Genomic DNA, 25,868 nt, shown 5'->3' with positions numbered 1-25,868 from the left:
AATACCCCCCCCCAACATTACAACCCACCACCCACATACCCCTAATCTAACCCAAACCCCCCTTAAATAAACCTAACACTAAGCCCCTGAAGATCTTCCTACCTTGTCTTCACCATGCCAGGTATGACCGTCCGTTCTAGGCTCCGATATCTTCATCTAAGCCCAAGCGGGGGCTAGACATCCATCATCCGACGGCTGAAGAAGTCCAGAAGAGGCTCCAAAGTCTTCATCCTATCCGGGAAGAAGAGTAGATCCGGACCGGCAACCATCTTCTTCCAAGCGGCATCTTCTATCTTCATCCGATGAGGACCGGCTCCATCTTGAAGACCTCCACCACGGACCCATCTTCCTCCTCCGACGACTTCCCGACGAATGATGGTTCCTTTAAGGGACGTCATCCAAGATGGCATCCCTCGAATTCCGATTGGCTGATAGGATTCTATCAGCCAATCAGAATTAAGGTAGGAAAATTCTGATTGGCTGATGGAATCAGTCAATCAGAATCAAGTTCAATCCGATTGGCTGATCCGATCAGCCAATCAGATTGAGCTTGCATTCTATTGGCTGATCGGAACAGCCAATAGAATGCAAACTCAATCTGATTGGCTGATTGAATCAGCCAATTGGATTGAACTTGATTCTGATTGGCTGATTCCATTCGTCATTCGTCGGGAAGTCGTCGTCGGAAGAAGATGGGTCCGCGGTGGAGGTCTTCAAGATGGAGCCGGTCCTCATCGGATGAAGATAGAAGATGCCGCTTGGAAGAAGATGGTTGCCGGTCCGGATCTACTCTTCTTCCCGGATAGGATGAAGACTTTGGAGCCTCTTCTGGACTTCTTCAGCCATCGGATGATGGATGTCTAGCCCCCGCTTGGGCTTAGATGAAGATATCGGAGCCTGGAACGGACGGTCATACCTGGCATGGTAAAGACAAGGTAGGAAGATCTTCAGGGGCTTAGTGTTAGGTTTATTTAAGGGGGGTTTGGGTTAGATTAGGGGTATGTGGGTGGTGGGTTGTAATGTTGGGGGGGGGTATTGTATGTTTTTTTTTACAAGCAAAAGAGCTGAATTCTTTGGGGCATGCCCCGCAAAGGGCCCTGTTCAGGGCTGGTAAGGTAAAAGAGCTTTGAACTTTAGTAATTTAGAATAGGGTAGGGCATTTTTTATTTTGGGGGGCTTTGTTATTTTATTAGGGGGCTTAGAGTAGGTGTAATTAGTTTAAAATTGTTGTAATATTTTTCTTATGTTTGTAAATATTTTTTTATTTTTTGTAACTTAGTTCTTTTTTATTTTTTGTACTTTAGTTAGTTTATTTAATTGTAGTTATTTGTAGGTATTGTATTTAATTAATTTATTGATTGTGTAGTGTTAGGTTTAATTGTAACTTAGGTTAGGATTTATTTTACAGGTAATTTTGTAATTATTTTAACTATTTTAGCTTTTAAATAGTTCTTAACTATTTAATAGCTATTGTACCTGGTTAAAATAAATACAAAGTTACCTGTAAAATAAATATTAATCCTAAAATAGCTATAATATAATTATAATTTATATTGTAGCTATATTAGGATTTATTTTACAGGTAAGTATTTAGCTTTAAATAGGAATAATGTATTTAATAAGAGTTAATTAATTTTGTTAGATTAAAATTATATTTAATTTAGGGGGGGTGTTAGTGTTAGGGTTAGACTTAGCTTTAGGGGTTAATACATTTATTAGAATAGCGGTGAGCTCCAGTCGGCAGATTAGGGGTTAATGTTTGAAGTTAGGTGTTGGCGATGTTAGGGAGGGCAGATTAGGGGTTAATACTATTTATTATAGGGTTAGTGAGGCGGATTAGGGGTTAATAACTTTATTATAATAGCGGTGCGGTCCGGTCGGCAGATTAGGGGTTAATAAGTGTAGGCAGGTGGAGGCGACGTTGTGTGCGGCAGATTAGGGGTTAATAAATATAATATAGGGGTCGGCTGTGTTAGGGGCAGCAGATTAGGGGTACATAGGGATAATGTAAGTAGCAGCAGTTTACGGAGCGGCAGATTAGGGGTTAATAATAATATGCATTGGGTCAGCAATAGCGGGGGCGGCAGAATAGGGGTTAATAAGCGTAAGGTTAGGGGTGTTTAGACTCGGGGTACATGTTAGAGTGTTAGGTGCAGACGTAGGAAGTGTTTCCCCAAACAATGGGGCTGCGTTAGGAGCTCAACGCGGCTTTTTTGCAGGTGTTAGGTTTTTTTTCAGCTCAAACAGCCCCATTGTTTTCTATGGGGGAATCGTGCACGAGCACGTTTTTGAGGCTGGCCGCGTCCGTAAGCAACTCTGGTATCGAGAGTTGCAGTGGCGTTAAATATGCTCTACGCTCCTTTTTTGGAGCCTAACGCAGCCATTCTGTGGACTCTCAATACCAGAGTTATTTTAAAGGTGCGGCCAGAAAAAAGCCAGCGTTAGCTACGCGGGTCGTTACCGACAAAACTCTAAATCTAGCCGACTGGAAGGGATAGACTTTAAAATAATTATAATATAGTCTAGCACAATGTGGCAATAAAGTGGCGTAAATCTGTCCTGCACAAACAAATTTCTTCAAACATCACAAGCTTTTGATTTATGAAGATTTTGATGAGTTCTGCTGTTTCTCTGTCTTTGAAAGTTTTGCATTAAGGGGTAAACATACAAACAAAAAGGAAGGGATAAACAAACACACAAACACAAAGGCAGGACTAGATAATAGCTAGAAACATAGTTAGACAAGCAAAGTTACCCACACAGCTGAAATTTGAAATGGTCTTGGTACTTATGTTGAGGTTTTATAACTCGTGTAAAACCATGGAGTGTTTTTATTTTAGATATTTACAGGGTGTAGTGTTGGTAAGAAAACATGTAATTTAAGTGTTTAGTTTAGTGCTTCATCTTATATGTAACACACTAAGGTAAGGTATAATTTACCTTTTCCAAAAACAAACACAAAAAAAATAACTTAAGGGTCTCTATTTATCAAGCTATCAAGCTAGTACCCTTTTGACTACCAAAGTGAACTGATATAGACTATATAGCACTGCATCAATATACCTAGTTAACCGGAGATTAATGAGCAACCTGCTACATATAAATAGATTCTGACTGGACTGCAATTATAAATCTTGTGGGAGCTAGATCATTTTGGCTGATATTTTTCCATAACAACTATAAGTAAAATGGAAAAAAAAGACTCCCTAAAAATGAATGTACATAATATAATAAGTAATATTAGATAAGAAACTGATTATAACACATCTGTCTGTATATACTATTGTATACATTAAAACAAACCTGTCATTGTCCCTTTTAATATGTGATGAATATAGGTTATTTCACCTGTATGTATCTTTCCTTTATAGTACCTAACACTGGCAAAGAAAGAGATGGCATCTGCAAAACCTGGGGTCAATATAACTTTGAAACATTTGATGGTATCTATTTCTACTTCCCTGGAAATTGTTCTTATGTTTTTGCCAGGGATTGCAGCGATTCTGTGCCACTTTATACAGTATGGGTAAGTTTAAAAGAAAAATAATATTGTGAATAATGTTATTCTTTTGATTGTATAGTGAACAATGTTCTTATTTGTGTAGTTGACTAGAAAAATACATATTTATTTTGTTTTACTAACTTTACCGTTTAGTGCATACCCTAAAAAATAAATTAATGACATCTGTCATCTAGAACATTTATTTTATTAATCCCCTAGTGAGATTAGACATATTTTAAATATTCTTGAATCAATCATTGCTACCTACATCTACTTTTAAAGGAAATCAGACAAATCTCTACTTTTTGTGAAGTTGTAATGTTTCAAAGTAGCTAAGAACTTTGAGACTAAGCAATTAGTGCTAGTTAGTTTAAGCCTGTGCCATAGTTTAATTTCTTTATTTAAATATATGTAACCCTCAAGGTGTGATCTGCAGAATGTGACATGCTAAGGGGCATATTTATCAAAGTAGCGTATCATGTCCGCTGTGTGATCTCATGGAAAAATCAGTGGATATAAAAAGTCTACACACCCTTATGAAATTGCAGGTTTTGAAATGTAAAGACAGAAATAACAACAATGTAAATGTTGAAGCATGGTGGTTCACACAGGTTCTTTGTCAACTCTTTGCGGACCATGGCTCTCCCAGTAGGATGCAACCCCAAACATTTAAGCGGATCCTACAGCAACAGGTGGTTTTATTCTGGGTTAATCAGAATTATTTTTATTAATGGCAGATGTAGGCTATTTATCTACAGGCATGATTTAGATTGTGATTGGTTAACTGTGAACACAGCTTGGTCCTCTATTATGAAAGGTTGTGCAGACTTATCCAATCAGGGTGTTGTATTGTTTTTTATTCAAAATGTTTCTTATAATCAACTAAATCTGCAAGTACAATTAATTTTGAAGACCTTTCAATTTATAATTTTCCTGTTTTATCAATCATGTATACAGATGTTTTTTTGTAGCATGAAACTTCATGTATTGAAAATATGTTTTTATAGTCCTTTGTGTATGAGAATACAAATGCCATCACTATAAAAGCCCCTTTCCTTAAATTATGGATATTCAAATTTAAAATACTGAAATGTGCTCTCTGTGCTTTGTTGAAGCTATCATATATGGTGTTTATCAATAACATTGCTGACGCAATCAAATATGATCATCAGTCAAATGAAATATGACATCATTACATAATATTTTTGTATCACACTTTTAAATCTGCTGTTTAAAGATTAACTGGTTTTAGGTAAAATGTAGTTTTAGATTAGCTTTTATATCCATCCTTTATGCAATCTCATTACTGGTGTCATCACATATGACATAGCCAGTGGCATCTTATATAACCTTTTTGTGCCATACTTTTAAAACTGTTTTAGTGCAGTGTTTCTATCCATCATTTAGCTGACCTCATTAAAAGACATGGTCTGCTATTGCCCCCATTTTTGTCTATTAGAGTTTGCTATATATATTTTTTGTCATTCCAATACATGAGAAGTGCATCTATTTCAATTAGTTAAACCACCAGATTTATGAAAATGAAATATTAAGACAATCTGGCTTGCTTACACTTGTTTTGGTTAAACATTTTAAAAAATAGTAAGAGAAAGGATTTTTTTGGGGGCTTTTTCTTGGTGTTTTTACAAGCCAACGTAGAAGCAAAAGATGTATGGTTAATTGTGCAATATTTGCTAATAAAGTCATATTTCTTTTAAATGAGGAAATGTTAGACAGTGAAGGGTAGAGCAAAAAGGTCAACATTTGAAGGGTTAATGTAAGATGCTTCCATTGTAGTTATCAGGTAAATCTTATTGTGTGTGTTTGTGTATATTGTATATATTAATATACTTTTTACCTCTGTGATTACCTTGTATATAAGCATCTTCTGACAGCCTCCTGATCATATTGCTTTTTATTTATTATCTATTGACTTGCATTTAGTACTGCGTTGTGCTAAATCTTAAATAACTCCTCGGGTGTGAACACAATGTTATCTATATGGCCCACATGAACAAGCAGTCTCCTGTTGTGAAAGTAAATAAAAAAGCATATGATAAGAGGCTGTCTATAGTGACTTAGAAACAGGCAGAAATTTAGAGGTTTAAATGTTATAAAGTATATTAATATATCAATGTTGGTTGTGCAAAGCTTTGGAATGGGTAGTAAAGGCATTATCTATCTTTTTAAACAATAACAATTTTAGTGTAGACTGTCCCTTTATTAGTTTATTTTTAGCAATTAATCTAATGCAAAGTGAGTGAACACAAGAAAAATCTAAATCAAATCAATATTTCTTTTATACAGGTGGTGAAAGTCCATGATTCATTACTCCTGGGAATTACTCTTCCCTAGCACTAGGAGGAGGCAAGGATTCCAAAACTCCAGGAAACCCCTCCCACCTCACTCGCAACTCAGTCTTGTCTTTGCCTCCACTGGAGGAAGGTGAAGAATGAAGATGTGCCTAAGGTTTATTCTGTGAAAGGGGCTTTCAGTCTATGTTGTGGTTGTTTTCCCCTCAAAGTTCAGTGTTTGTCAGAGGGATGTATATGGGGTATGGTTAATGTCTCTCTTTTTCACCTCATGGGAAATTTTGCCACAAACCTTCTATAGGGGCAGCAGGGTCTTGTCTTTTGCCTCCTCTTATGGATCTACAATATACTCCTATTCCATATCCTCTGCTTATATAATTCAGTACTGGTTTGGCTTTCTACTGATTTCTACTAGTAGATGAGTGTCTGTTAGTAAGTATCATTTTTTTATTTACACTATGTAGCCTTGTTTGGGCAAATATAGATATATATTTTTAATATATATAGCATTGGGACAGAAACTTTATATTTACCGTTATTCCCCTTTTAATTTTTTGCGGGTGTTGGATTTTTGGCACAAAGAACCAGCCCTTGTGTCTGCGTACGTCGGGATTACGCACATAAGTCCTCCGGTTTGCACACGTCTGTGTTTTTGCATTTGTTTTTTTACTGCACTTCGACATTTAGGTCTGCGTGCTTCGGCATAGCGCATGTATGCTCTTTAGTATTCGCACATCAGGCTTTGATGCTTTAATCTTCTTTTTATCAGTTTAGTTTTGCTTGTGCCTTCCTACTCAGTTGAGCGCTAACCAGGCTTCGGTTGTGGACTCTACTTGTCTCCTACATTATTTTTATTTCAGCTTAGTGCTTCTTGGCCTAGTAAGTTTTATAAGCTTCTTTAGGAGGGGTTACATTTTTTCCTTTCTTCTAGAGCTTTTTTTTTGTGGGGATATAATTATTTATGTTTTTTTCTACTTATTGTAGTTACATTCTATAATGAAGCATTCTGATTTTGTCCCTAAATCTACCTTAGAAGCTAAGTCCTTTGAACACTTTCCTATCAATGTTAAGTGTGTTTATTGTTAAAAGGCTGATGTATCTCTTCCAGCTCATTAATGTGACATGTTTAAATGTGTTAATGCTTTCAGACCAACCTAATGCTGCTTCTATGGGTATTACTGTTCCTTCTGTTTGCTCCTTACAGGGGAGTTTCTACAGACTGTGCTCCCAGTGTGAAAGATTTCATCAAGTCTACTATCTCTGAAATGTTTGCAGCTTTGCCACCTTCAAGTAAGAATTTTTCTTCTATTAACTCTAAACCTGATGGGATTATTGTTTCTCTTCATGAAGCTGCTATGTCCTCAGTGGAAGAGCTTTGGTTCTGTTGTTCAGAGGTTTTCCTCTGATCATGCATATCATTTTATATAACTATTTGTTTAAACTAAGCATATTTTTTCTATTTTTAAGAAACTTTATTTACTTTTAAGGTTAAGGTCCTAAAGTAAATAGGGATAAGCTGTTATGGGTATTACTGCGCCTTCTGTTTGTTCCTTACAGGGGAGTTTCTACAGACTGTGCTCCCAGTGTGAAAGATTTCATCAAGTCTACCATCTCTGAAATGTTGGCAGCTTTGCCACCTTCAAGTAAGAATTTTTCTTCTATTAACTCTAAACCTGCTGGGATTATTGTTTCTCTTCATGAAGCTGCTATGTCCTCAGTGGAAGAGCTTTGGTTCTGTTGTTCAGAGGTTTTCCTCTGATCATGCATATCATTTTATATACCTATTTGTTTAAACTAAGCATATTTTTTCAATTTTTAAGAAACTTTATTTACTTTTAAGGTTAAGGTCCTAAAGTAAATAGGGATAAGCTGTTTTTTTTTAGTTTTAATCCTATTTTTTTCCCTATCATATGGATATATATCCCCTGATATGGTCACTGAGTTTATTCCAGAGATTGGTCTTAGTTAGGTATTTCTTTTTAATCCTTCTTCAAGGTTTAAGAAATGTCTTTTTTTTAGCTTATAATGTTAAACGTTGGAAACTATTCCTAAGTGAATGGGGGATGTTTCTTCTCTGACTTTACATTTCTCTATTTCCTTTTGGGGGTTTAATCCTTCCAAATGAGTGTTTTTTTAATCAGGTTATCCTTTTAAATTGGTATTATCTTTTACTCATATGGCTACTGCTTCTTTCTTTTGTTTTAATCATCTTTTGAACAATTTTCTGACGATTCTGCAAGTTTAGATTTTTAAACCTTAGTGGCAAATGTGCTTATGTTTTTATTAAGTGTTATGTTAAAGCATGTCTTTGGCAGTATAGTCTTAGGGGTCGATTTATGAAGCAGCGGATGCTGCTTCTGACCCACTCCGCTTCAGTTCCTAAGACCGCTGCTCCTTAACTCGTCCACCACCTCTGAGGTGGCGGACAGCAATCAGCCCGATCGAATATCGATGTGCGGCGGACATGATACGCTACATCTTATCATGTCCATCCGCACAATATTAAATTGACCCCTTAGACTACTGATATGGTTTCTAAATCCAGATTTTTATCTCTTTCTTTTCAGGGAAAAATGTTATTTGGCTCTGGTTTTGATTCTATTATCTCTAATGTAAAGGAGCTCAGGACTAGAAATCCAGGGATAATTTTTAATCTCCTAATCATTTTTGTTCCTTTCCTCAGAACAAGGCAGAAATACGATTTCTTCTCTCAGAAGCTGGTTCTATTTGGAAGCCAAGTTCTAACTGGGAAATGTCTGAGTAGTCCACCTAATCTTCACTCTAATCTCAGTTTTCACAAAGGTGCGGCTCTTCTTCCAGAGACTCTGGATGGGGGTAGGTTAAGCTTATTCCATGAAGTTTGGTTTCAGTATATTCAGGATTCTTTAGTTTTTCCTTTGTTGCTCTTCCATTTGGTCTGAGTTAAGCTTCTAGAATATTTGCCTAGGTTACCTTTTTTGTCTGCTATCAGAACTTTTTTTGTCTGCTATACAGGGTATTGCAGTTTTTTTCCCTTTCTGGATGATATTTTGGTTTAAATTTCATCTTTTATTTAGCAGAATTTCTCACCATCAAAACTGTTGCTTTCTTCAGCATTATGGTTGGAAAAATATTTTTCCCCAAATAATTCACTGGTTCCTCTAACTAAGATTGTTGTTTATCAGAATATTTCCTTGACAGTTTTTAGGAGTATAAAGCCAGTGTCTGTCTGTCTGTCTATTGCTTCTATTTCTTTCCTTTCCCTTAGTTGCTCTTTGCATGGAGGTGTTAGGTTGCTATTCCATTTGTGTGCTTTCTAATGAAGCCTCTTCAGCTTTGTATGCTTCGGCAGTGATGCAGGGGTCTTACTCTATTTCATCTAGATTTCAGGTCAAGTTAGTCACTGTCTTGTTGGCTTTATCATCAATTTTTTCACAGGGGGCTTATTTTGTCATCCTACTCGAGTTGTATTATTAACGGATGCAAGTCTTTCAGGATGGGGGGCTGTCTGGGGGTCTCAGAGAGTGCAAGGTTTTTTTTATTTCCTTGGGGGCGAGGCTTCCTTTTTAATATTTTTGAACGGGAACCCTATCTCCGATTTCAGTTAGAATTTGTTTCAGCAGTAGCATATGATAATCTACAAACAGGAACTCTTAGGGAAGTATTGTGAACTCTTTCCTGGGCAGAAGTTAATTGTTAATTACTTTCTGCTGTTCATATTCCTGGAGTGATCAACTGAGAATCGTTTTTTTCTCAGTTGTTAGTCTTAGCATCCAGTAGAGTGGCATCAGATAGTGGATCTTTAGGGGCCTATCTATCAAGCTCCAGACGGAGCTTGACGGCCCGTGTTTCTGGCGAGTCTTTAGACTCACCAGAAACACAAGTTATGGAGCAGCGGTCTAAAGACCGCTGCTCCATAACCCTGTCCGCCTGCTCTGAGCAAGCGGACAGGAATCGCCGCAATTCAACCCGATCAAATACGATCAAGTTGATTGACACCCCCCTGCTGGTGGCCGGTTGACCGCGAATCTGCAGGGGGTGGCGTTGCACCAGCAGCTCTTGTGAGCTGCTGGTGCAATGCTGAATACGGAGAGCGTATTGCTCTTCGCATTCAGCGAGGTCTTGCGGGCCTGATCCGCACTGTCGGATCAGGTCCACAAGACCTTTCTTAAATAAGCCTCTTAGGGTGTCCCAGAGATAGATCTGATGGTCTTTTGTTTCATTCTCTAACTTTACAGGTACTGTGTGAGGTCCTTGGATCCTCAAGCAGTGTTTGTGATTGCTTAGGTAGTTCCTTGGTAATTTCGAATAACTTGCTTTTTTTCCATATCTGGTTCTGCTTCCAGGGTAGTGGCCTAATTACTCTAGAGAGAACATCTGTGATTTTTATTTGGTATGCGAATCTAGTTCAGATGTCCAGTTGCTCTTTTTTTGGGTCTCTTCCTTTGCATTTTAGATTTTTTGGGGCATATTTATCAAGCTCCGTATGGAGCTTGAGGCCCTTTGTAAAGACCGCTGCTCCATAACTTGTCCGCCTGCTCTGAGGCGGCAGACAGAAATCAACCCAATCAAATACGATCAGGTTGATTGTTACCCCCTGCTAGCGGCAGATTAGCTGCGAATCTGCAGGGGGCAGCATTGCAGCAGCAGTTCACAAGAACTGCTGGTGCAATGATAAGTGCCAACAGCGTATGCTGTCGGTATTTATCGATGTGCAGCGGACATGATACACTACTTCGTACCATGTCTGCCCGCACATTGATAAATATACCTCATAGTCTCAAATCTCTAAATTTGTTAGCAAAGAGTTTGAATGAATAGTTCTTAAGCAGAGAGGGTTCTCTGATTCTGTTATTGAGTCTTTGTTACAGGTTTGTGAGCTTGTATTCAGGAGGTTTAATTATAAGGTTTAGAGGACCTTTATTTCTTGATCATGTTTTTTTCCTGGTATTCTTTTCAGAATTCTTAGGCTTTTTGCAGAATTGATTGGATAAGGGTTTATCTACCAGTTCTTTGTTTGGAAGATTGCTAATCTTTCAGATATTCATAGCTTTTTTCTAGCTTTTGGCTAGAGTTATTTTGATTTTGAGGGTTTTGCAGGCTTCTCTTTTTTAAACCTATTTATTAGGTTTTTTTTTTTATCTGCTCTTTTATGTGTTCTTCCTTATCTTATTTTTGTAGGCTAAGGCAGTTTCTTAGGACTAGATTTTATTTCTTTCCTAGCATTGTTTCTTTTGTCTGTATTCAAAAGGAATTTGTTGTTAGGTGTCAAGGTATTATATTGCTGCTACTTCCAGTTTATTTGTGTTCTTTTCTGGTTACAGAAAACAGCAGTAGGCTTTTGCCATTTCTTTATCTTCTGGATTGAGACTTCTGTTCCATAAGGCTTTTTTTTTTTTGACGCAGGTTAGCCTCCGCCTTAATGGATCACTGCTCATTCAACTAGATAAATTGCCATTTATGGGCCTGTTTAGGAATGAGGCTTCATTTTTTTTATTATATCCTACCCTTTTTGTTGTTTTTGCTTCTTCTAAGGCAGCCTTTGGTAGGAAAGTCCTTTAGGTAGTTGTCTCAGGATAATTATTTGCCTGTTGGTTATTTTTTCCTTGCATAGTTTTTGCCCTTTTGTGAGTTTTATTAGGGTTGTGGATTTATTTTTGTAGTGAAAAAAATGTGTCTTAAATCTCACCCTCTATGTTTCATCACTTGTGGACTCCACTGCTTGGGTATTAGCTCCCAGATTAAATGGATCATGGACTCTCACCACCTATATGAAGGAAAACATAATTTATACTTACCTCCTGATAAATTAATTTCTTTCATGGTGGTGAAAATTGTGTTTTTCTGGTGTTGATTTTTTCTTATGCACATCTTTTTCCCTGCTCCTATTTTTTGTTCTTGATTTTTTTTGCCAGCGAGGTGGGAGGGTTTTTATAGAGTTCCTGGAGTTTGGGAATCTTTGCCTCCTCCTAGTGGTAGGAAAAAGTAATTCCCAGGAGAAATGGATTATGGACTCTCGCCACCATGAAAGAAATTAATTTATCAGGTAAGCATGAATTATGTTTTTTGTGGGGCAAATTATTTTATGGGATTGAAAGACATGCAGAGAAACAATTGGGATGTGATTCACAAAACTGAAACACAGTTATAATAAAGTTGATAAAATGCTTATTTTCATGTCTAAATTTAAAAAACAGCTTCATATTATTGTTGCAAATTTATTGTACCAAATATTATTTTGGTTTGTTATTGATAACAGAAGAGGGTCAATATATTATATTTTCACCTGCTACACTATTTTCTTGGTGCCTCACGACTGTTTCATGCTAAATTTGTATAGTGACTAGCTTCTGGGAGGATATGTCTGATTGTATGGAAGGGGTATGGACAGGGGTTCAGAGAGTGTGGAAAATCAGAAAAAGATGAGAAGTGATTTGCAGAAGTGACCTACAGTTCTTTGCAAATTCTCATAACTTTAGAGAACTGTAGCCAGTCATGGTCTCCTCTCTTATTTTCCATATTCTCTCTACACTGTATATCAGAGAGTATCCAGCCTCTGTGCTGTGAAGGAGAAACTAGAGATTCACATTTTGGCAGGCCCACAGCACTCATAGTATTATGGTATTTATTAACATTCTTTAAACAAATATGAAAATATTATGCCTTTTATAAAGGAAATCCAGAAATTAAACAGTGTGCCCCATATAAATAGTGAGCAGAAGAAAATGAATTATATGGAAAGAACTGAATTAGTAAATTGGGGGGGGGGGGGGGGAGAGTCAGGGAGGCAGCCATGACAGGCTGAAACTTCAATAACTCTGAAAGATGATAAGATAATCTACCAAATATCTTCAGAATACCCTATCATCAAAGCTGGGAAGTGATATATATGGATATATGAGAGGGTCCTGAACACATACATATATCTCTTACTACAGTTCATCTCAAGGGGCCTGGACCAGGCAGATGGATATTAGGTAGCGGCCTAACACACAGATTTCAACTATCCCACCCCGGCTTGCTGGGTAAAGAAACACAAAGGGGCCTGCTAAAACATTCTCTATCAAGAGCTAAACAGAGCCATGTATCTTACATATACTCAATATGTGTTTGAAGGACGAACTTCGAACTTAACAATCTGGTTGCCTTAAGACCTACGATCATCTTGGATGGATGGGAGGCTCGTGTGCAATGGCTGCTAGAAGACAATTTTAGCAGTATGAAAAGGCATTTCCTCTATTTGCTAACCAGGAGAGGCCAATAAAGACAAATTTCTAATAGGGGGCGCTATATAAAATTGGTGTAACTATGCTTAATAAATCTATGTACCAATAGTTATCGAATACATACATACATACACTTCTTTAAAACATTCCCTTTGAAGTAAAGAAAAGTTACTTTTTAAATTCTTTGATATTTTAATAAAACCTTTTTTACTTTTATTTCACTTAACCTTTCACTGCCTATTAAATATCAATCACTTCCACTGGGAGTACTAAGCTTTGGAGATTCCATCATTCCTCTGGATCCTGGGTTCCTGTATCTGGGAGATCAGTTTGCTGGGTTGCTGCTTAAAATATCCAGTCTGCGCCCAATAGCACTGTCTGAGTGCTCCAAGGAAATGTGAATACCCTGTATCAGGGGTTTTCATCTGAATCCTCCGTTTGTTCGCTATTGATACACACAGGCGCCTTTTTTTTCTCTACATTTTGTTCCAGATTTCCTCCAATTGTTAGGGAGCCCAATGTCTGAACGCAACTCAGATAAACCCGCTACTTACCTATTTCAGAGTTGCCACCAAAAAGCCGATGGAACAGATTTACCTGATGACAACAGGGGAAGCAGAGATCTACTCATGGAGCCCACAACTTTGGGTGAAACCTCTACTTCAGATGTCACCCATCAATGGTGATCATTCACACCCTTAGCTTTTGTCCCAGCTTTCGATGTAGCAGTACCTTATACTGTGACAGCTATGTAGGTTGTGACGATCTGTACTGATGAACCCAGACGTCCATGTCCCATGGCGTGCTAACTCCGGGAAACATTCAACAGGCCTAGAGTTTTGGGATATGGTGCTGGGCAAACAATGGCACTCCACTCTCGTTGCCTGGACTTAATCCCCAAAAGCTGCCTTGATAAATGGTTCACTGTCCTGGACAAGTTTGCGGGTATTGTTTATGCACTTGGAGGCTCTCATCATTGCCCACAGATAGCCTGGAAAATTAGAGCGGGGTAGATGTTCTGAAAACTACTAGCCTCTGGCTAATTTAGCTCTTTAGCAATGTTATCTAGTTAACCATACATAAGAGACTCTGTGATATTAGACTTATTCAGCATTGGATACTACAATAGACTGGGATGTCACCTATTTAATGTATTTTACTTTCTCTAGTATCTCATATTATTTTGCAGGGGAAATAAAAGGAAATAGATTAACCTGTAATAACTTTAGATATGTTGCCACTAATACCAAGAGATTATAAAGACATTGTCTTTTTACAGTTTCATTAACATATGCTTATATATCTCTCAATATTGTTTTGAATATCTCTCCATATATATAAGGAATATTAAGTAGGATTGAGTTTTATTGTTCCTTATACTTTCTCAGTTATATGTGTACGATAACCTCCTGGTCCTCACCACATTGTCTGCGGCCGAGATGTTGTGGTGTGGCAATCTTAACCTTTTATTATCTAACTTTTCTATGAGGTAGAGATAAGCTTATTGCTGGACCCTTAATCTCTGCTGTATGTGCACTTAATATTATAGTTCTTAGGCTATGGTAACCTCTTTTTTTCTATAATAATTATATGTACATATTAAGGTTCCCCTCCATATTTATTTATATAATAAAAAGCAGATACTCCTCTAAATGTATGTGCTCTACTTATAGAGTTGCCTACCCTTACTGCACTCAGTAGGGTCCCTAGTGCCCGTTTTACATATATGATCTTTACATGTTAGATTAAATTAGTGTAGGAAAGCAAACTTCCTGTAATATCTCAGCACATAGCTTTTACAATATAGTCCACACTCCTATTCCTATTGATAATCTAAGTCCATCCCTCTCTTAAAGCTAAGTTGATAACAACAATGCGTTAGCAAGAGTACCCAGTCTACAGTTGCCAACTGCATATTCTCCCCCCCCCCCACTATTTCTATGTAGGCTACAGCTTATATAAGAATATTGGGGTCCAAGAGTGACCCACTGATCATTTGGAGGACCTTATAATGTTTAATGAGGTTTCATTTATGTTAGTATACTTTTGCTACAGACACGTTGGGGCCTATTTATCAAAGTGTCAACCGAAAATACGCTGGAATTCCGCATCATAATTGTTTGCGACGTTGACGTAAGATACGATCCCGCGATCTCAATCCGACGCAGATCGATGCTTACGTCATTACAGATGTTCCGAATACACATTCGGCTCTATTTGACACCTTTCCCCATTTATCAAACATTTAACGGGTACGCTCGCATCTTTTCCGACACAGCGTACCTGGTTTTCAATCTGCCACCCTTGAGGCCACGGATGCCATAGAAATCAATGTCTGAAAGCACCGAAAGCTTATGTTCGATACTGCAAGAGAATAAAGCATACCCCATTGATTTCTATGGTAGAAAAAAAGTTACGTTTACACCTAACACCCTAACATAAACCCTGAGTCTAAACACCCCTAATCTGCTGCCCCCAACATCGCCGCCACCTACATAATGTTATTAACCCCTATTCCGCTGCTCCCCAACACCGCCGCCACTAAATAAACTTATTAACTCTTAAACCTCTGGCCTCCCACTTCACCACCACTAACTAAACCTATTAACCCCTAAACCGTCAGACCCCAACTCACAAAAAACTAAATTAAGCGAATAACCCCTAAACCTAACAACCCCTTTACTTTAAATTAAAATGAAAATATCCCTATCTTCAAAAAAAATAAAACTTACCTGTAGAATTAAAATAAACTAATTTTAAACTATTAATTAACCTACCCTAACTATTATACTACAATTAAATTAAACTACCAATTAAATAAACTAAATTACATATTAAAAAAAACCTAACACTACTAAAATTATTTAAATATACAATTAAACATTCTTACAAAGTCCTAAATTACAAAAAAAAAACTAAGTTACAAAAACAAACAAACACAAAATTGCGAAAAATAACAAACCAAATGTTAAAAAATATTTTTTTTACACCTAATCTAATAGCTCTATCAAAATAAAAAAAGCCCCCCAAAATAAAAAACCCCTAGCCTACAATAAACTAAAAAGGCCTTTTGTGGTGCATTGCCCCAAAGATAACAGCTCTTTTACTTGGCAAAAAAATACAAACACCCCCCAACAGTAAAACCCACCACCCAACCAACCCCCCCAATAAAAAAACTATCTAAAATAACCTAAGCTACCCATTGCCCTGAAAGGGGCATTTGTATGGGCATTTAGCTCTTTTACTGCCCAGACCCTAATCTACAAAATAAAACCCACCCAAAAAACCCTTAAAAAAACTAACACTAACCCCCCACGATCCACTTACAGTTCTTGAAGTCACGCTTGAAGGATCCATCCAGCCGGCAAAGTCCTCATCCAGGCGGAAAGATGTCTTCATCCATGCAGCAAGATGTCTTCATCCAGGGGGCCTCTTCTATCTTCATCCAGCCGGGGAAGTCATCATCCAGGCAGCAAAAAGTATTCATCCAGGCGACTTCTTCTATCTTCATCCAGCCGGCGCGGAGCAAGTCCATCCTGAAGACATCCGGCGCGGAGCATCCTCTTCATATGGTCGCCGCCATACACTGATTCTTCTATGCAAGTGACGCAATCCAAGATGACGTCCCTTGCATTCCTATTGGCTGAAAGGGCTATTGGTAGTTTATTGTAAGCTAGGGTTTCTTTTATTTTGGGGGGGGACTTTTTATCTTGATAGGGCTATAAGAAAAAATAGTTTTTGATAATTTGGTTTGTTATTTTTCATAATTTAGTGTTTGTTTTTTTTGTAACTTTTTTTTGTAATTTAGGACGTTGTAATAATGTTTAATTGTATATTTAAATAATTTTAGTAGGGTTAGGTTTTTTAAATATGTAATTTAGTTTATTTAACTGGTAGTTTAATTTAATTGTAGTATAATAGTTAGGGTAGGTTAATTTATAGTTTAAAATTAGTTTATTTTAATTCTACAGGTAAATTTTAATTTATTTGAAGATAGATGTTGTAATTTTAATTTAAATTTAAGGGGTTGTTAGGTTTAGGGGTTAATAGCTGAATTTAGTTTTTTGCGATGTGGGGGGCTGACAGTTTAGGGGTTAATAGGTTTAGTTAGTGGTGGTGATGTGGGAGGCCAGAGGTTTAGGGGTTTATAAGTTTATTTAGTGTCGGCGGTGTCGGGGAGCGGCGGGATAGGGGTTAATAACTTTATTTAGGTTGCGGCGATGTCAAAGAGTGGTGAGATAGGGGTTAAATATTTTAGTATAGTGGCGGCGTTTAGTGAAATGGTATAAATAAAATTGGGAAAAAGCTGAATAGACGTGAGATCGATGATTGCTAGTTAACAACAGTCCGATGCTCATCGCCCTGAACTTGGTGCGCATGTTTTTGACGGCTTTTTTTTATAAATAAGGAGAGCGTATTGAGATCCGCAGCCACAATGTTTGGCGAGCTTATTGATGCCGACGAATGCAACATAGTTGACACTTTGATAAATATGCCCCGTTGTCTTCTCTGTTTCCAGATAATATTTTTTATTGTGTATTATCTTGTTAAAACATTATAACTATGCCAATATAACTAATGCCTGCATAGATAACTTAGTAGCATGCCAAGATATCAAGCTATTTATTTTATTTACATTGCCTATTGGTAGGCTGTTTCTCTAAGGTATTTATAGAAAGTGGCTGTATTCAAAATCTTATGTTCATGTTTTTGCGGTATCACTTGGAAATGTCTGACACTAATGTTGTTACAAACTGACAATTATAAATTGTTGTGATTTCTAATAACCTCAATAAAAGAAAAAAATAAATAAAAAATAAATAAAAAAAATCTACTACTCATTTAATTTGTTTTGTTTGTTTATGTGTAGAAACACTCATGGGTGTTTGCGTGCGCATGCATGTGTGTGTACATGCTCCTATGTGTGAAAGGAGCTGTTCAGACGAACATCTTTTGATAAATTACTGTATGTATGCAAGCACACGTCTGTGTGTGTTTTATTAATGAGTTAGAAAATACTGTATAGTGAGGGGTATTCATAGTTGTAACATTCTGTCATTAATAAAATCATTGCGGCACACAATTCTACATTCTCAAGAAAATGTGAGAATGTGATAAGAGAATGTGTTTGACTTTGGTAACCTTATTACAACATAAATCAAATCATTCATTATTAAATACAAGGGCACATTACAACTAAGACTCTTTGAAACAGCACTAACAGACCCTTTCTGTCTTTCCTTGGCAGCAGATTATGATGCCAATTCTTTGATCTCTTGGAAGGTAGAAAATAATATCAGTCAACTCTGAAGCTACAAACTAGCTCAGTCTGATTCTATATCAATTCTAGCTTGTTTTTCCATTTAATGAGTTCAGAGTAATATAATTTGGTGGTCGGTAACAAGACAAAATGCATGTTTAAAGCGACATGAAACCCAATTGTTTTTAACAATTTAGGTACAGCATATAATTTTAAACTCTCCAATTAACTTCTATTATCTAATTTCTCTTAGTATCCTTAGGTGAAAATGGATACCTAGGTAGGCTGAGAAACTGGGAGCTAGCTGCTGATTGGTGGATGCACATACATGCTAACTACCAGTAGTGCATTGCTGCTCCTGCAGTAAAGGATACCAAGAGAATACAATTGATAACCAAAGTAAATTGGAATGTTAAAAATATGTCTAAATAATAAAAGAGAAATTATGTCCCTTTAATTGCTTTAAACATTAATGGATTTGTGGAATCCATTATTCTTATAATGTTTTAGTTTTTGTATTGGTTTGTAGAAAGTAAATCTGTGTTAATTTATAGCAGCAAGTTTTGTTTTTTTCTTACACTACGTGAAATGTATGTACTGACTATTGAATGAACACTTTACTGTAAATTAGATTTGTCGATTCAATGGCCCCAAGTTATCAAGGTCTGGCGGACCTGATCCGACACTGCGGATCAGGTCCGCCAAACCTCGCTGAATACGGCGAGGAATACGCTCGCCGTATTCAGCATTGCACCAGCAGCTCACAAGAGCTGCTGGTGCAACGCCGCCCCCTGCTGACTCGCAGCCAATGGGCCACCAGCAGGGGGGTGTCAATCAACCTGATCGTACTCGATCGTGTTGATTTCCGGCGATGTGTGTCCGCCTGCTCAGACCAGACGGACAGGTTATGGAGCAGCGGTCTTTGTGACCGCTGCTTCATAACTGCTGTTTCTGGCGAGTCTGAAGACTCGCCAGAAACAGGGTGCATCAAGCTCCAATCGGAGCTTGATAAATATGCCCCTATGGATCAGGGTTGTAATAAGGCCCACCATTGTTTATACATGGCCATCCTCTTCCGTCACCATTTAAAGAGATATCACAAATAAGGATTTTCATCAAGGGACTTTAAAGGATTGTACTGTAAAATATTCCCCTTTTTAATGTGTTCCTAAATGATTTGCAAACAGTGCCTATGAAATAGCCAAATATACCAGAAATGGCAGTACTGCAGTAATGGCTACAGAAAAGCTATGCAAACAAGCAACATCAGAAGTAATCAATCTCATAGTAACAGTGGGAGAGAGAGCCCAGACCTTTTTAAACTGTGTTACTGCACTAGCTTTAAACACAATTAACTCTTGTCTGCTGCTTCTCTGAGTACACTGTCCCTTTAAGGTATGTACTCTATGCATACTGTGTGTCCTTGTGTTTTGTGCTCAATTCACAATAAGTATAAGTTTCACAATATATATAATTTTGTTTCTTCCATTAACATTTTTTAGGATTAAGTGTTGCATTAACTAGCTTATTTTGCCATGTATTTTATTGAAATAGAACAGGTTTTAGGTGTAGCTGTAAGAGACTTTAAATGTATTTCACAAATGGGAGCATAATTGACAATAGTATCTTTCAGATGGAATTTATGCTTCTACATAAAGTTTAAAATAAGTAGAATTAACCAGATATGGTTAGTGACATATTACACAACATTTGGTGACATGTCCAGAAACCAGAATCAACATGGAGAATACACAAAAATATACATTTAATTTTTTTCATATCACAGTGAATATCTTACGTTCAAGATAGCAGATACAAACACATATTTTAACAGCAGGAAAACCTTTAGAACAAAAAGATTGAAGATACCAAGAGAATAAGCCTCACTGTTTTCTGTACTTTATTGTCAGGTTCACAACAGCCCTCAGTGCGACGGTTCTGTGTATACGTGTCCACGTTCAATCAGTATGTTTTTTTCAAGTCAAGAAGAGATCACAGTTTCTGGATATGAAGTGAGAAAAGGAGGGGAACGGTAAGACTTGTACTAGGTGCTTATGTAACTTACTTTCAATGATACATTGTAATTTATATTTTTCAACAAGTGCTAATTTAGGCCTAGGATCACTAGGTTATGAAAATTATGTGATTAAATTGTTGTGGTTTAGGGTGGATCTGTCGGGCAGCAGATTTTCCAGTGCCTATGGCCGTACAAAACCTAAATACACCACTGTTCACCATAAGTTATATATTGCAGGTAGAATCTAAATAGGCTACATAAGAATATTAAACAAGCATCAGTTTACCAAATGAAAAAATCCCACAGAAATGTATTAGTTATTTTTCTGTGCTCAATACGCTGAAAATAGTTCTGTTTTAATAAAATATGCCAGGCGGGCAAGGTCCTTTAGAAATCCTTTACAATGGGATGTGGCTACTGAGGAACTTTTGAGGTAAAATATCTTTCTTTTTTACATAGAGATATTCAGGTGATATTTTCTAGTCAGCTTTTTACAGCTATGCTGCATCACTTTCAAGTGTTTAAACATTTGGGTATTATGGCCCTTTAATATAAGTTTGTACATAATTATGTTTATATATAAATACTTTCTTTATTTTGGCAGATTATTACTGCCGCAGACGATTGAGAATGTTTTTATTGAGAGACTAGCTGACTACATTTTGGTGAAAACGACCTTTGGATTCTCTCTTGCTTGGGATGGCAGTTCTGGGATGTATATCAAATTGACAGAAGACCATAAAGGCAAAACATGTGGCTTGTGTGGAAATTTTAATGCCAATTGGACAGATGACCTGATAATACAGCACAGTAAGTTTGTACTCTATAAGGTTTGCTGTGAATTGTTATATTTCTCAAAGCAAACATAGCTTATATTACAGGCTCCATTTCATTTTAGTTTAGGGGATATCTGAGCAGGAATGAACCCATGAACTTGACACAAGAAAAGTCAGACTCTTTTCAGAGTTAAAAGTATTCAGCAATCTCACAATGGTTGGAATTGATTTGCTATTGAAAAACAACTCCACTGTAATTTATAGCTGAGTTACGTAGCTGTTCAGTGGTAAATGTTGATCATATACAGTATATGTCAAATGTATTTCACTTATCTGCTGCAATTTCTTAGTTGTCCAGGACTATTGAAAATTTCAAGCCCTGTGTGTGTAATGTGTAGAGTATAATATTTAGGTGTAATAGGGAAATACAGTATATATACATGCGCACTCACATGTCAAACAAAAACGCAATAGCCCACATTCACTCAAATGTTTTTAACAAATGTCCTAATACACTCTGCGAGTGCCTGGTATCACCCAGAGCTGTGTGTTTTGCCAGTGGCATGTGATGTATAAACACTCACATACACATTATATATATAGATATTTAACTTAATTAAAGCAAGAAATGGAAAAATGTTAAGCTATCCCTTATTTTCCAAAGCAAGGGAATTCAGCACTCTTTAAATTTTAACAATTACTTAATTTATTTTCACCATGTTTAGCGTCATCCGCCTGATACAAAGAAACACCTACGTGAAAGTTACATTCAAATCATCATTGCTGTAACCATTTTAACCAACTATGTAAAACCTATACATGCCTCTGGGGGCATGGGAAATGTCTGATGTATTTTAAAACATAAGCAGTGCCTTTGATAAGCATGTACTGATGTGGGTAAGGTATGTGGATGACATCCTGATCCTCTGGGATGGTGCAGAGGAACTCCTTAAAATTTCTGGGATGAATCTTAATTTTAACAATAAAAACATCCTTCTCACACTTGAGACAAGCTTGACTGAAGTCCCCTTCCTGGATGTAAAAATAAGGAAAGAAGGAGGAATAATCATGACAGAGAACTATAGAAAGCAAACAGCCACGAACAGCATATTGGAAGCTACTAGTGCCCACACACAAGCTCTAGTTAGGGGCATCCCGTAAGGGCAATTTCTCAGACTTAGGAGAAACTGTTCTTCGATCACGAAATTTGACAAACATGCCTTAAGCATGAGAGAAAGGTTCCATAATAGGGGATACTCCAATAGGAATATCCAAAAAGCTTTGACCAGGACCAGAAATACCAGTAGAGATTAATTACTATATGGTAAAAAGTTGTTAAATACCGAAAGGTCTATAAGATTTATTACAACCTTTAATAACAGATGGGAACCCCTGAGACAAGTGTTCAAAAACAACTGGCATATCTTACAATTGGATGAAAATGTAGGTAGAATTGTGGGAGAATACCCTCTTCTCACAGCTAAAAAAGCTCCAAGTCTCAGGGATAGACTGGTAAGAAGTAGGTTCATTACTAGAAATCCTTCTATGTCTGATTGGCTCAGAAAGGACAGGGGTATTAAAGGGAGCTATCCATGTGACAAATCTGTCTATTGCCCCTACATGGAAAAAAGCAAATCATTTAGGGGCAATGGTTAAAAAACTTTTGACATAAGATTTTTTATGAATTGTGACCCTGTTGGGGTAGTATATCTACTCCATTGTTCTTGTCCTATGTTTTATATAGAAAAAACAAATTTTTTTTCTTAAGGATAGGATATAGGAACATCGTGATGACATAACCTACAAGCATGATAGCAATGTAGCTAGACATTTTACTGCCTTCCATAACAGTGATGCAGAAGGGTTAACATTTGTAGCAATAGACAAAGGTGATCCACATAACAGAGGAGGGGATGTGGATAAGATTCTGCTACAAAAAGAGACTAAGTGGATCTTTTTTCTAAAAACAAGAAAACCGTTGGGTTTAAATGACAAAAATGGATTTTGCAAGCTTTGTATGATATAAATATGTGAACGTGTATATACAAGTGTTTTTATGTTAACTCGTATGCCTTTTAATACAATACTTTCTATCTAGAATGATTAATGTTGGTAACATGTATTAAGGTGATGCCCCTTTAAGAGCAAGGTGCCTAGGAGGAAAGAAAATAGGCAGGGCTAAAATGTATAAATGATTGAGCACAGGTGAAGAGGAAGTAGGCCCTGACGAAGCCCCATTCAGTTTGTATGCAGGGGTGAAACAAACATGTCAATCGCTAAAGCAGTCCTTGTTTAAAGGCTAGTCCTATGCAAGACTAGTCCGCTTTACAATAACAGTAAGATCCACTCTGTTTGAAAAATGTATGTGAATAAAAGTCCTAAATGTGGTTTAGAGGGGATTATTGCTTATGGACCTTGTGTGTGGCGAAAGCCGCGGTCAGCAGGCAACATAAACACAATTACTTTTACATATTAAGTTCCCTGCAGCATTCTAGCATAACAAGGTGCACCTCTTTCTCTATTTTGTTTAAAAAATTGGAGGTTTTGAAACGAAATGCTATCAAGAAAAAAAGAACATTTAAGAGCTATGTAAACTGGCTATTAAATATCTTTACTGAGGACTCTGTTTATTCCGCAGTTAGATATGATGCAATAGTTTTGTTGCTAATGTATTTGCATTTTGATACCTACAGGGGCATTGGAAATATAGGTTTTACATAGTTGGCTAAAATGGTTACAGCTATGATGATTTGAATGTAACTTTCATGTAGGTGTTTCTTTGTATCAGGCGGTTGACTCTAAACATGATGATAATAAATTAAATAATTGTTAAAATTTAAAGAGTGCTGAATTCCCTTGCTTTGGAAAATAAGGGAAAGCTTACCTTTTCCATTTCTTGCTTTAATTAAGTTAAAAAAAATATTTCTAGGGTCCGCACCAATACTTCATAGATTATATTTTGGAGGATATGTACAATGTGTTTGAAATAACAGATTAACCCCTTAATGACCACAGCACTTTTCCATTTTCTGTCCGTTTGGGACCAAGGCTATTTTTACATTTTTGCGGTCTTTGTGTTTAGCTGTAATTTCCCTCTTACTCATTTACTGTACCCACACATATTATATACCGTTTTTTTCGCCATTAAATGGACTTTCTAAAGATACCATTATTTTCATCATATCTTATAATTTACTATAAAAAATGTATAAAATATGAGGAAAAAATGGAAAAAAACACACTTTTTCTAACTTTGACCCCCAAAATCTGTTACACATCTACAACCACCAAAAAACACCCATGCTAAATAGTTTCTAAATTTTGTCCTGAGTTTATAAATACCCAATGTTTACATGTTCTTTGCTTTTTTTGCAAGTTATAGGGCCATAAATATAAGTAGCACGTTGCTATTTCCAAACCACTTTTTTTCAAAATTAGCGCTAGTTACATTGGAACACTGATATCTTTCAGGAATCCCTGAATATCCCTTGACATGTATATATTTTTATTTAGAAGACATCCCAAAGTATTGATCTAGGCCTATTTTGGTATATTTCATGCCACCATTTCACCGCCAAATGCGATCAAATAAAAAAAAAAAAGTAAACTTTTTCCAAATTTTAGGTTTCTCACTGAAATCATTAACAAACATTTTGTGCAATTATGGCACAAATGGTTGTAAATGCTTCTCTGGGATCCCCTTTGTTCAGAAATAGCAGACATATATCACTTTGGCGTTGTTTTTAAGTAATTAGAAGTCCGCTAAATGCTGCTGCACACCACAAGTGTATTATGCTCAGCAGTGCAGGGGTTAATTAGGGAACTTGTAGGGAGCTTGTAGGGTTAATTTTAGCTTTAGTGTAGTGTAGTAGACAACCCCAAGTATTGATCTAGGCCCATTTTGGTATATTTCAGGCCACCATTTCACCGCCAAATACGATTAAATTAAAAAAAATAGTCAACTTTTTCACAAACTTTAGGTTTCTCACAGAAATTATTTAGAAACAACTTGTGCAATTATGGTACAAATGGTTGTAAATGATTCTCTGGGATCCCCTTTGTTCAGAAATAGCAGACATATATGGCTTTGGTGTTGCTTTTTGGTAATTAAAAGGCTGCTAAATGCCACTGCGCACAAAACGTGAATTATGCCTAGCAGTGAAGGGGTTAATTAGGTAGCTTGTAGGGAGCTTGCTGGGTTAATTTTAGCTTTAGTGTAGAGATCAGCTTCCCACCTGACACATCAGACCCCCTGATCCCTCCCATAGAGCTCTCTTCCCTCCCCCACCCCACAATTGTCCCCGCCATCTTAAGTACTGGCAGAAAGTCTGCCAGTACTAAAATAAAAGGTTTTTTTTTTTTTACTTTTTTTTTTTAAAGCATATTTACATATGCTGCTGTGTAGGATCCCCCCTTAGCCCCCAACCTCTCTGATCCCCCCAAAACAGCTCTCTACTCCCCCCCCACTGCCTTATTGGGGGCTGCCAGTAACCAGTTTGCATATAAAAATGTTTTTTTACAATTTATTTTAGTTTTTTCTGTAGTGTAGCTCTCCCCCCCCCCAGATCAATCCCCCACCCCCTCCCAGATCCCTTAGATGATTTCCATTAGTTTTTTTTTATTTTATTTTTTACAATAATATCAAAATAGTTTCTGTAGTGTAAGCGGTTCCCACCCGCTCCCTCCCTGTGCACGCGCACTCCCGCTGCCCCCTGTGCACGCGCGCGCGCCCGTGCGCGCCCCCGGCGATCCCGCCCCCTCTCTGACTAAGAAGCCATCGATGGCCGCCCACCCAC

General features: G+C 37.2%; 1 protein-coding gene across 1 annotated transcript in view; it reads left to right on the top strand.

The window, feature by feature from the left end:
- Positions 1-25,868, top strand: part of OTOGL (otogelin like) — a 410,237-nt gene that overhangs the window by 5,540 nt on the left and 378,829 nt on the right. Inside the window, exons 3-5 of the mRNA XM_053719241.1 lie at positions 3,372-3,526; positions 20,190-20,311; positions 20,901-21,114. Of these exons, the coding sequence (XP_053575216.1) occupies positions 3,372-3,526; positions 20,190-20,311; positions 20,901-21,114 (491 nt within the window). The remainder of the gene's footprint in view (positions 1-3,371; positions 3,527-20,189; positions 20,312-20,900; positions 21,115-25,868) is intronic.

Source organism: Bombina bombina, chromosome 6 (genome assembly GCF_027579735.1).
Source record: "Bombina bombina isolate aBomBom1 chromosome 6, aBomBom1.pri, whole genome shotgun sequence".
NCBI lineage: Eukaryota > Metazoa > Chordata > Amphibia > Anura > Bombinatoridae > Bombina > Bombina bombina.
This window is presented reverse-complemented; position numbering and strand designations above follow the sequence as displayed.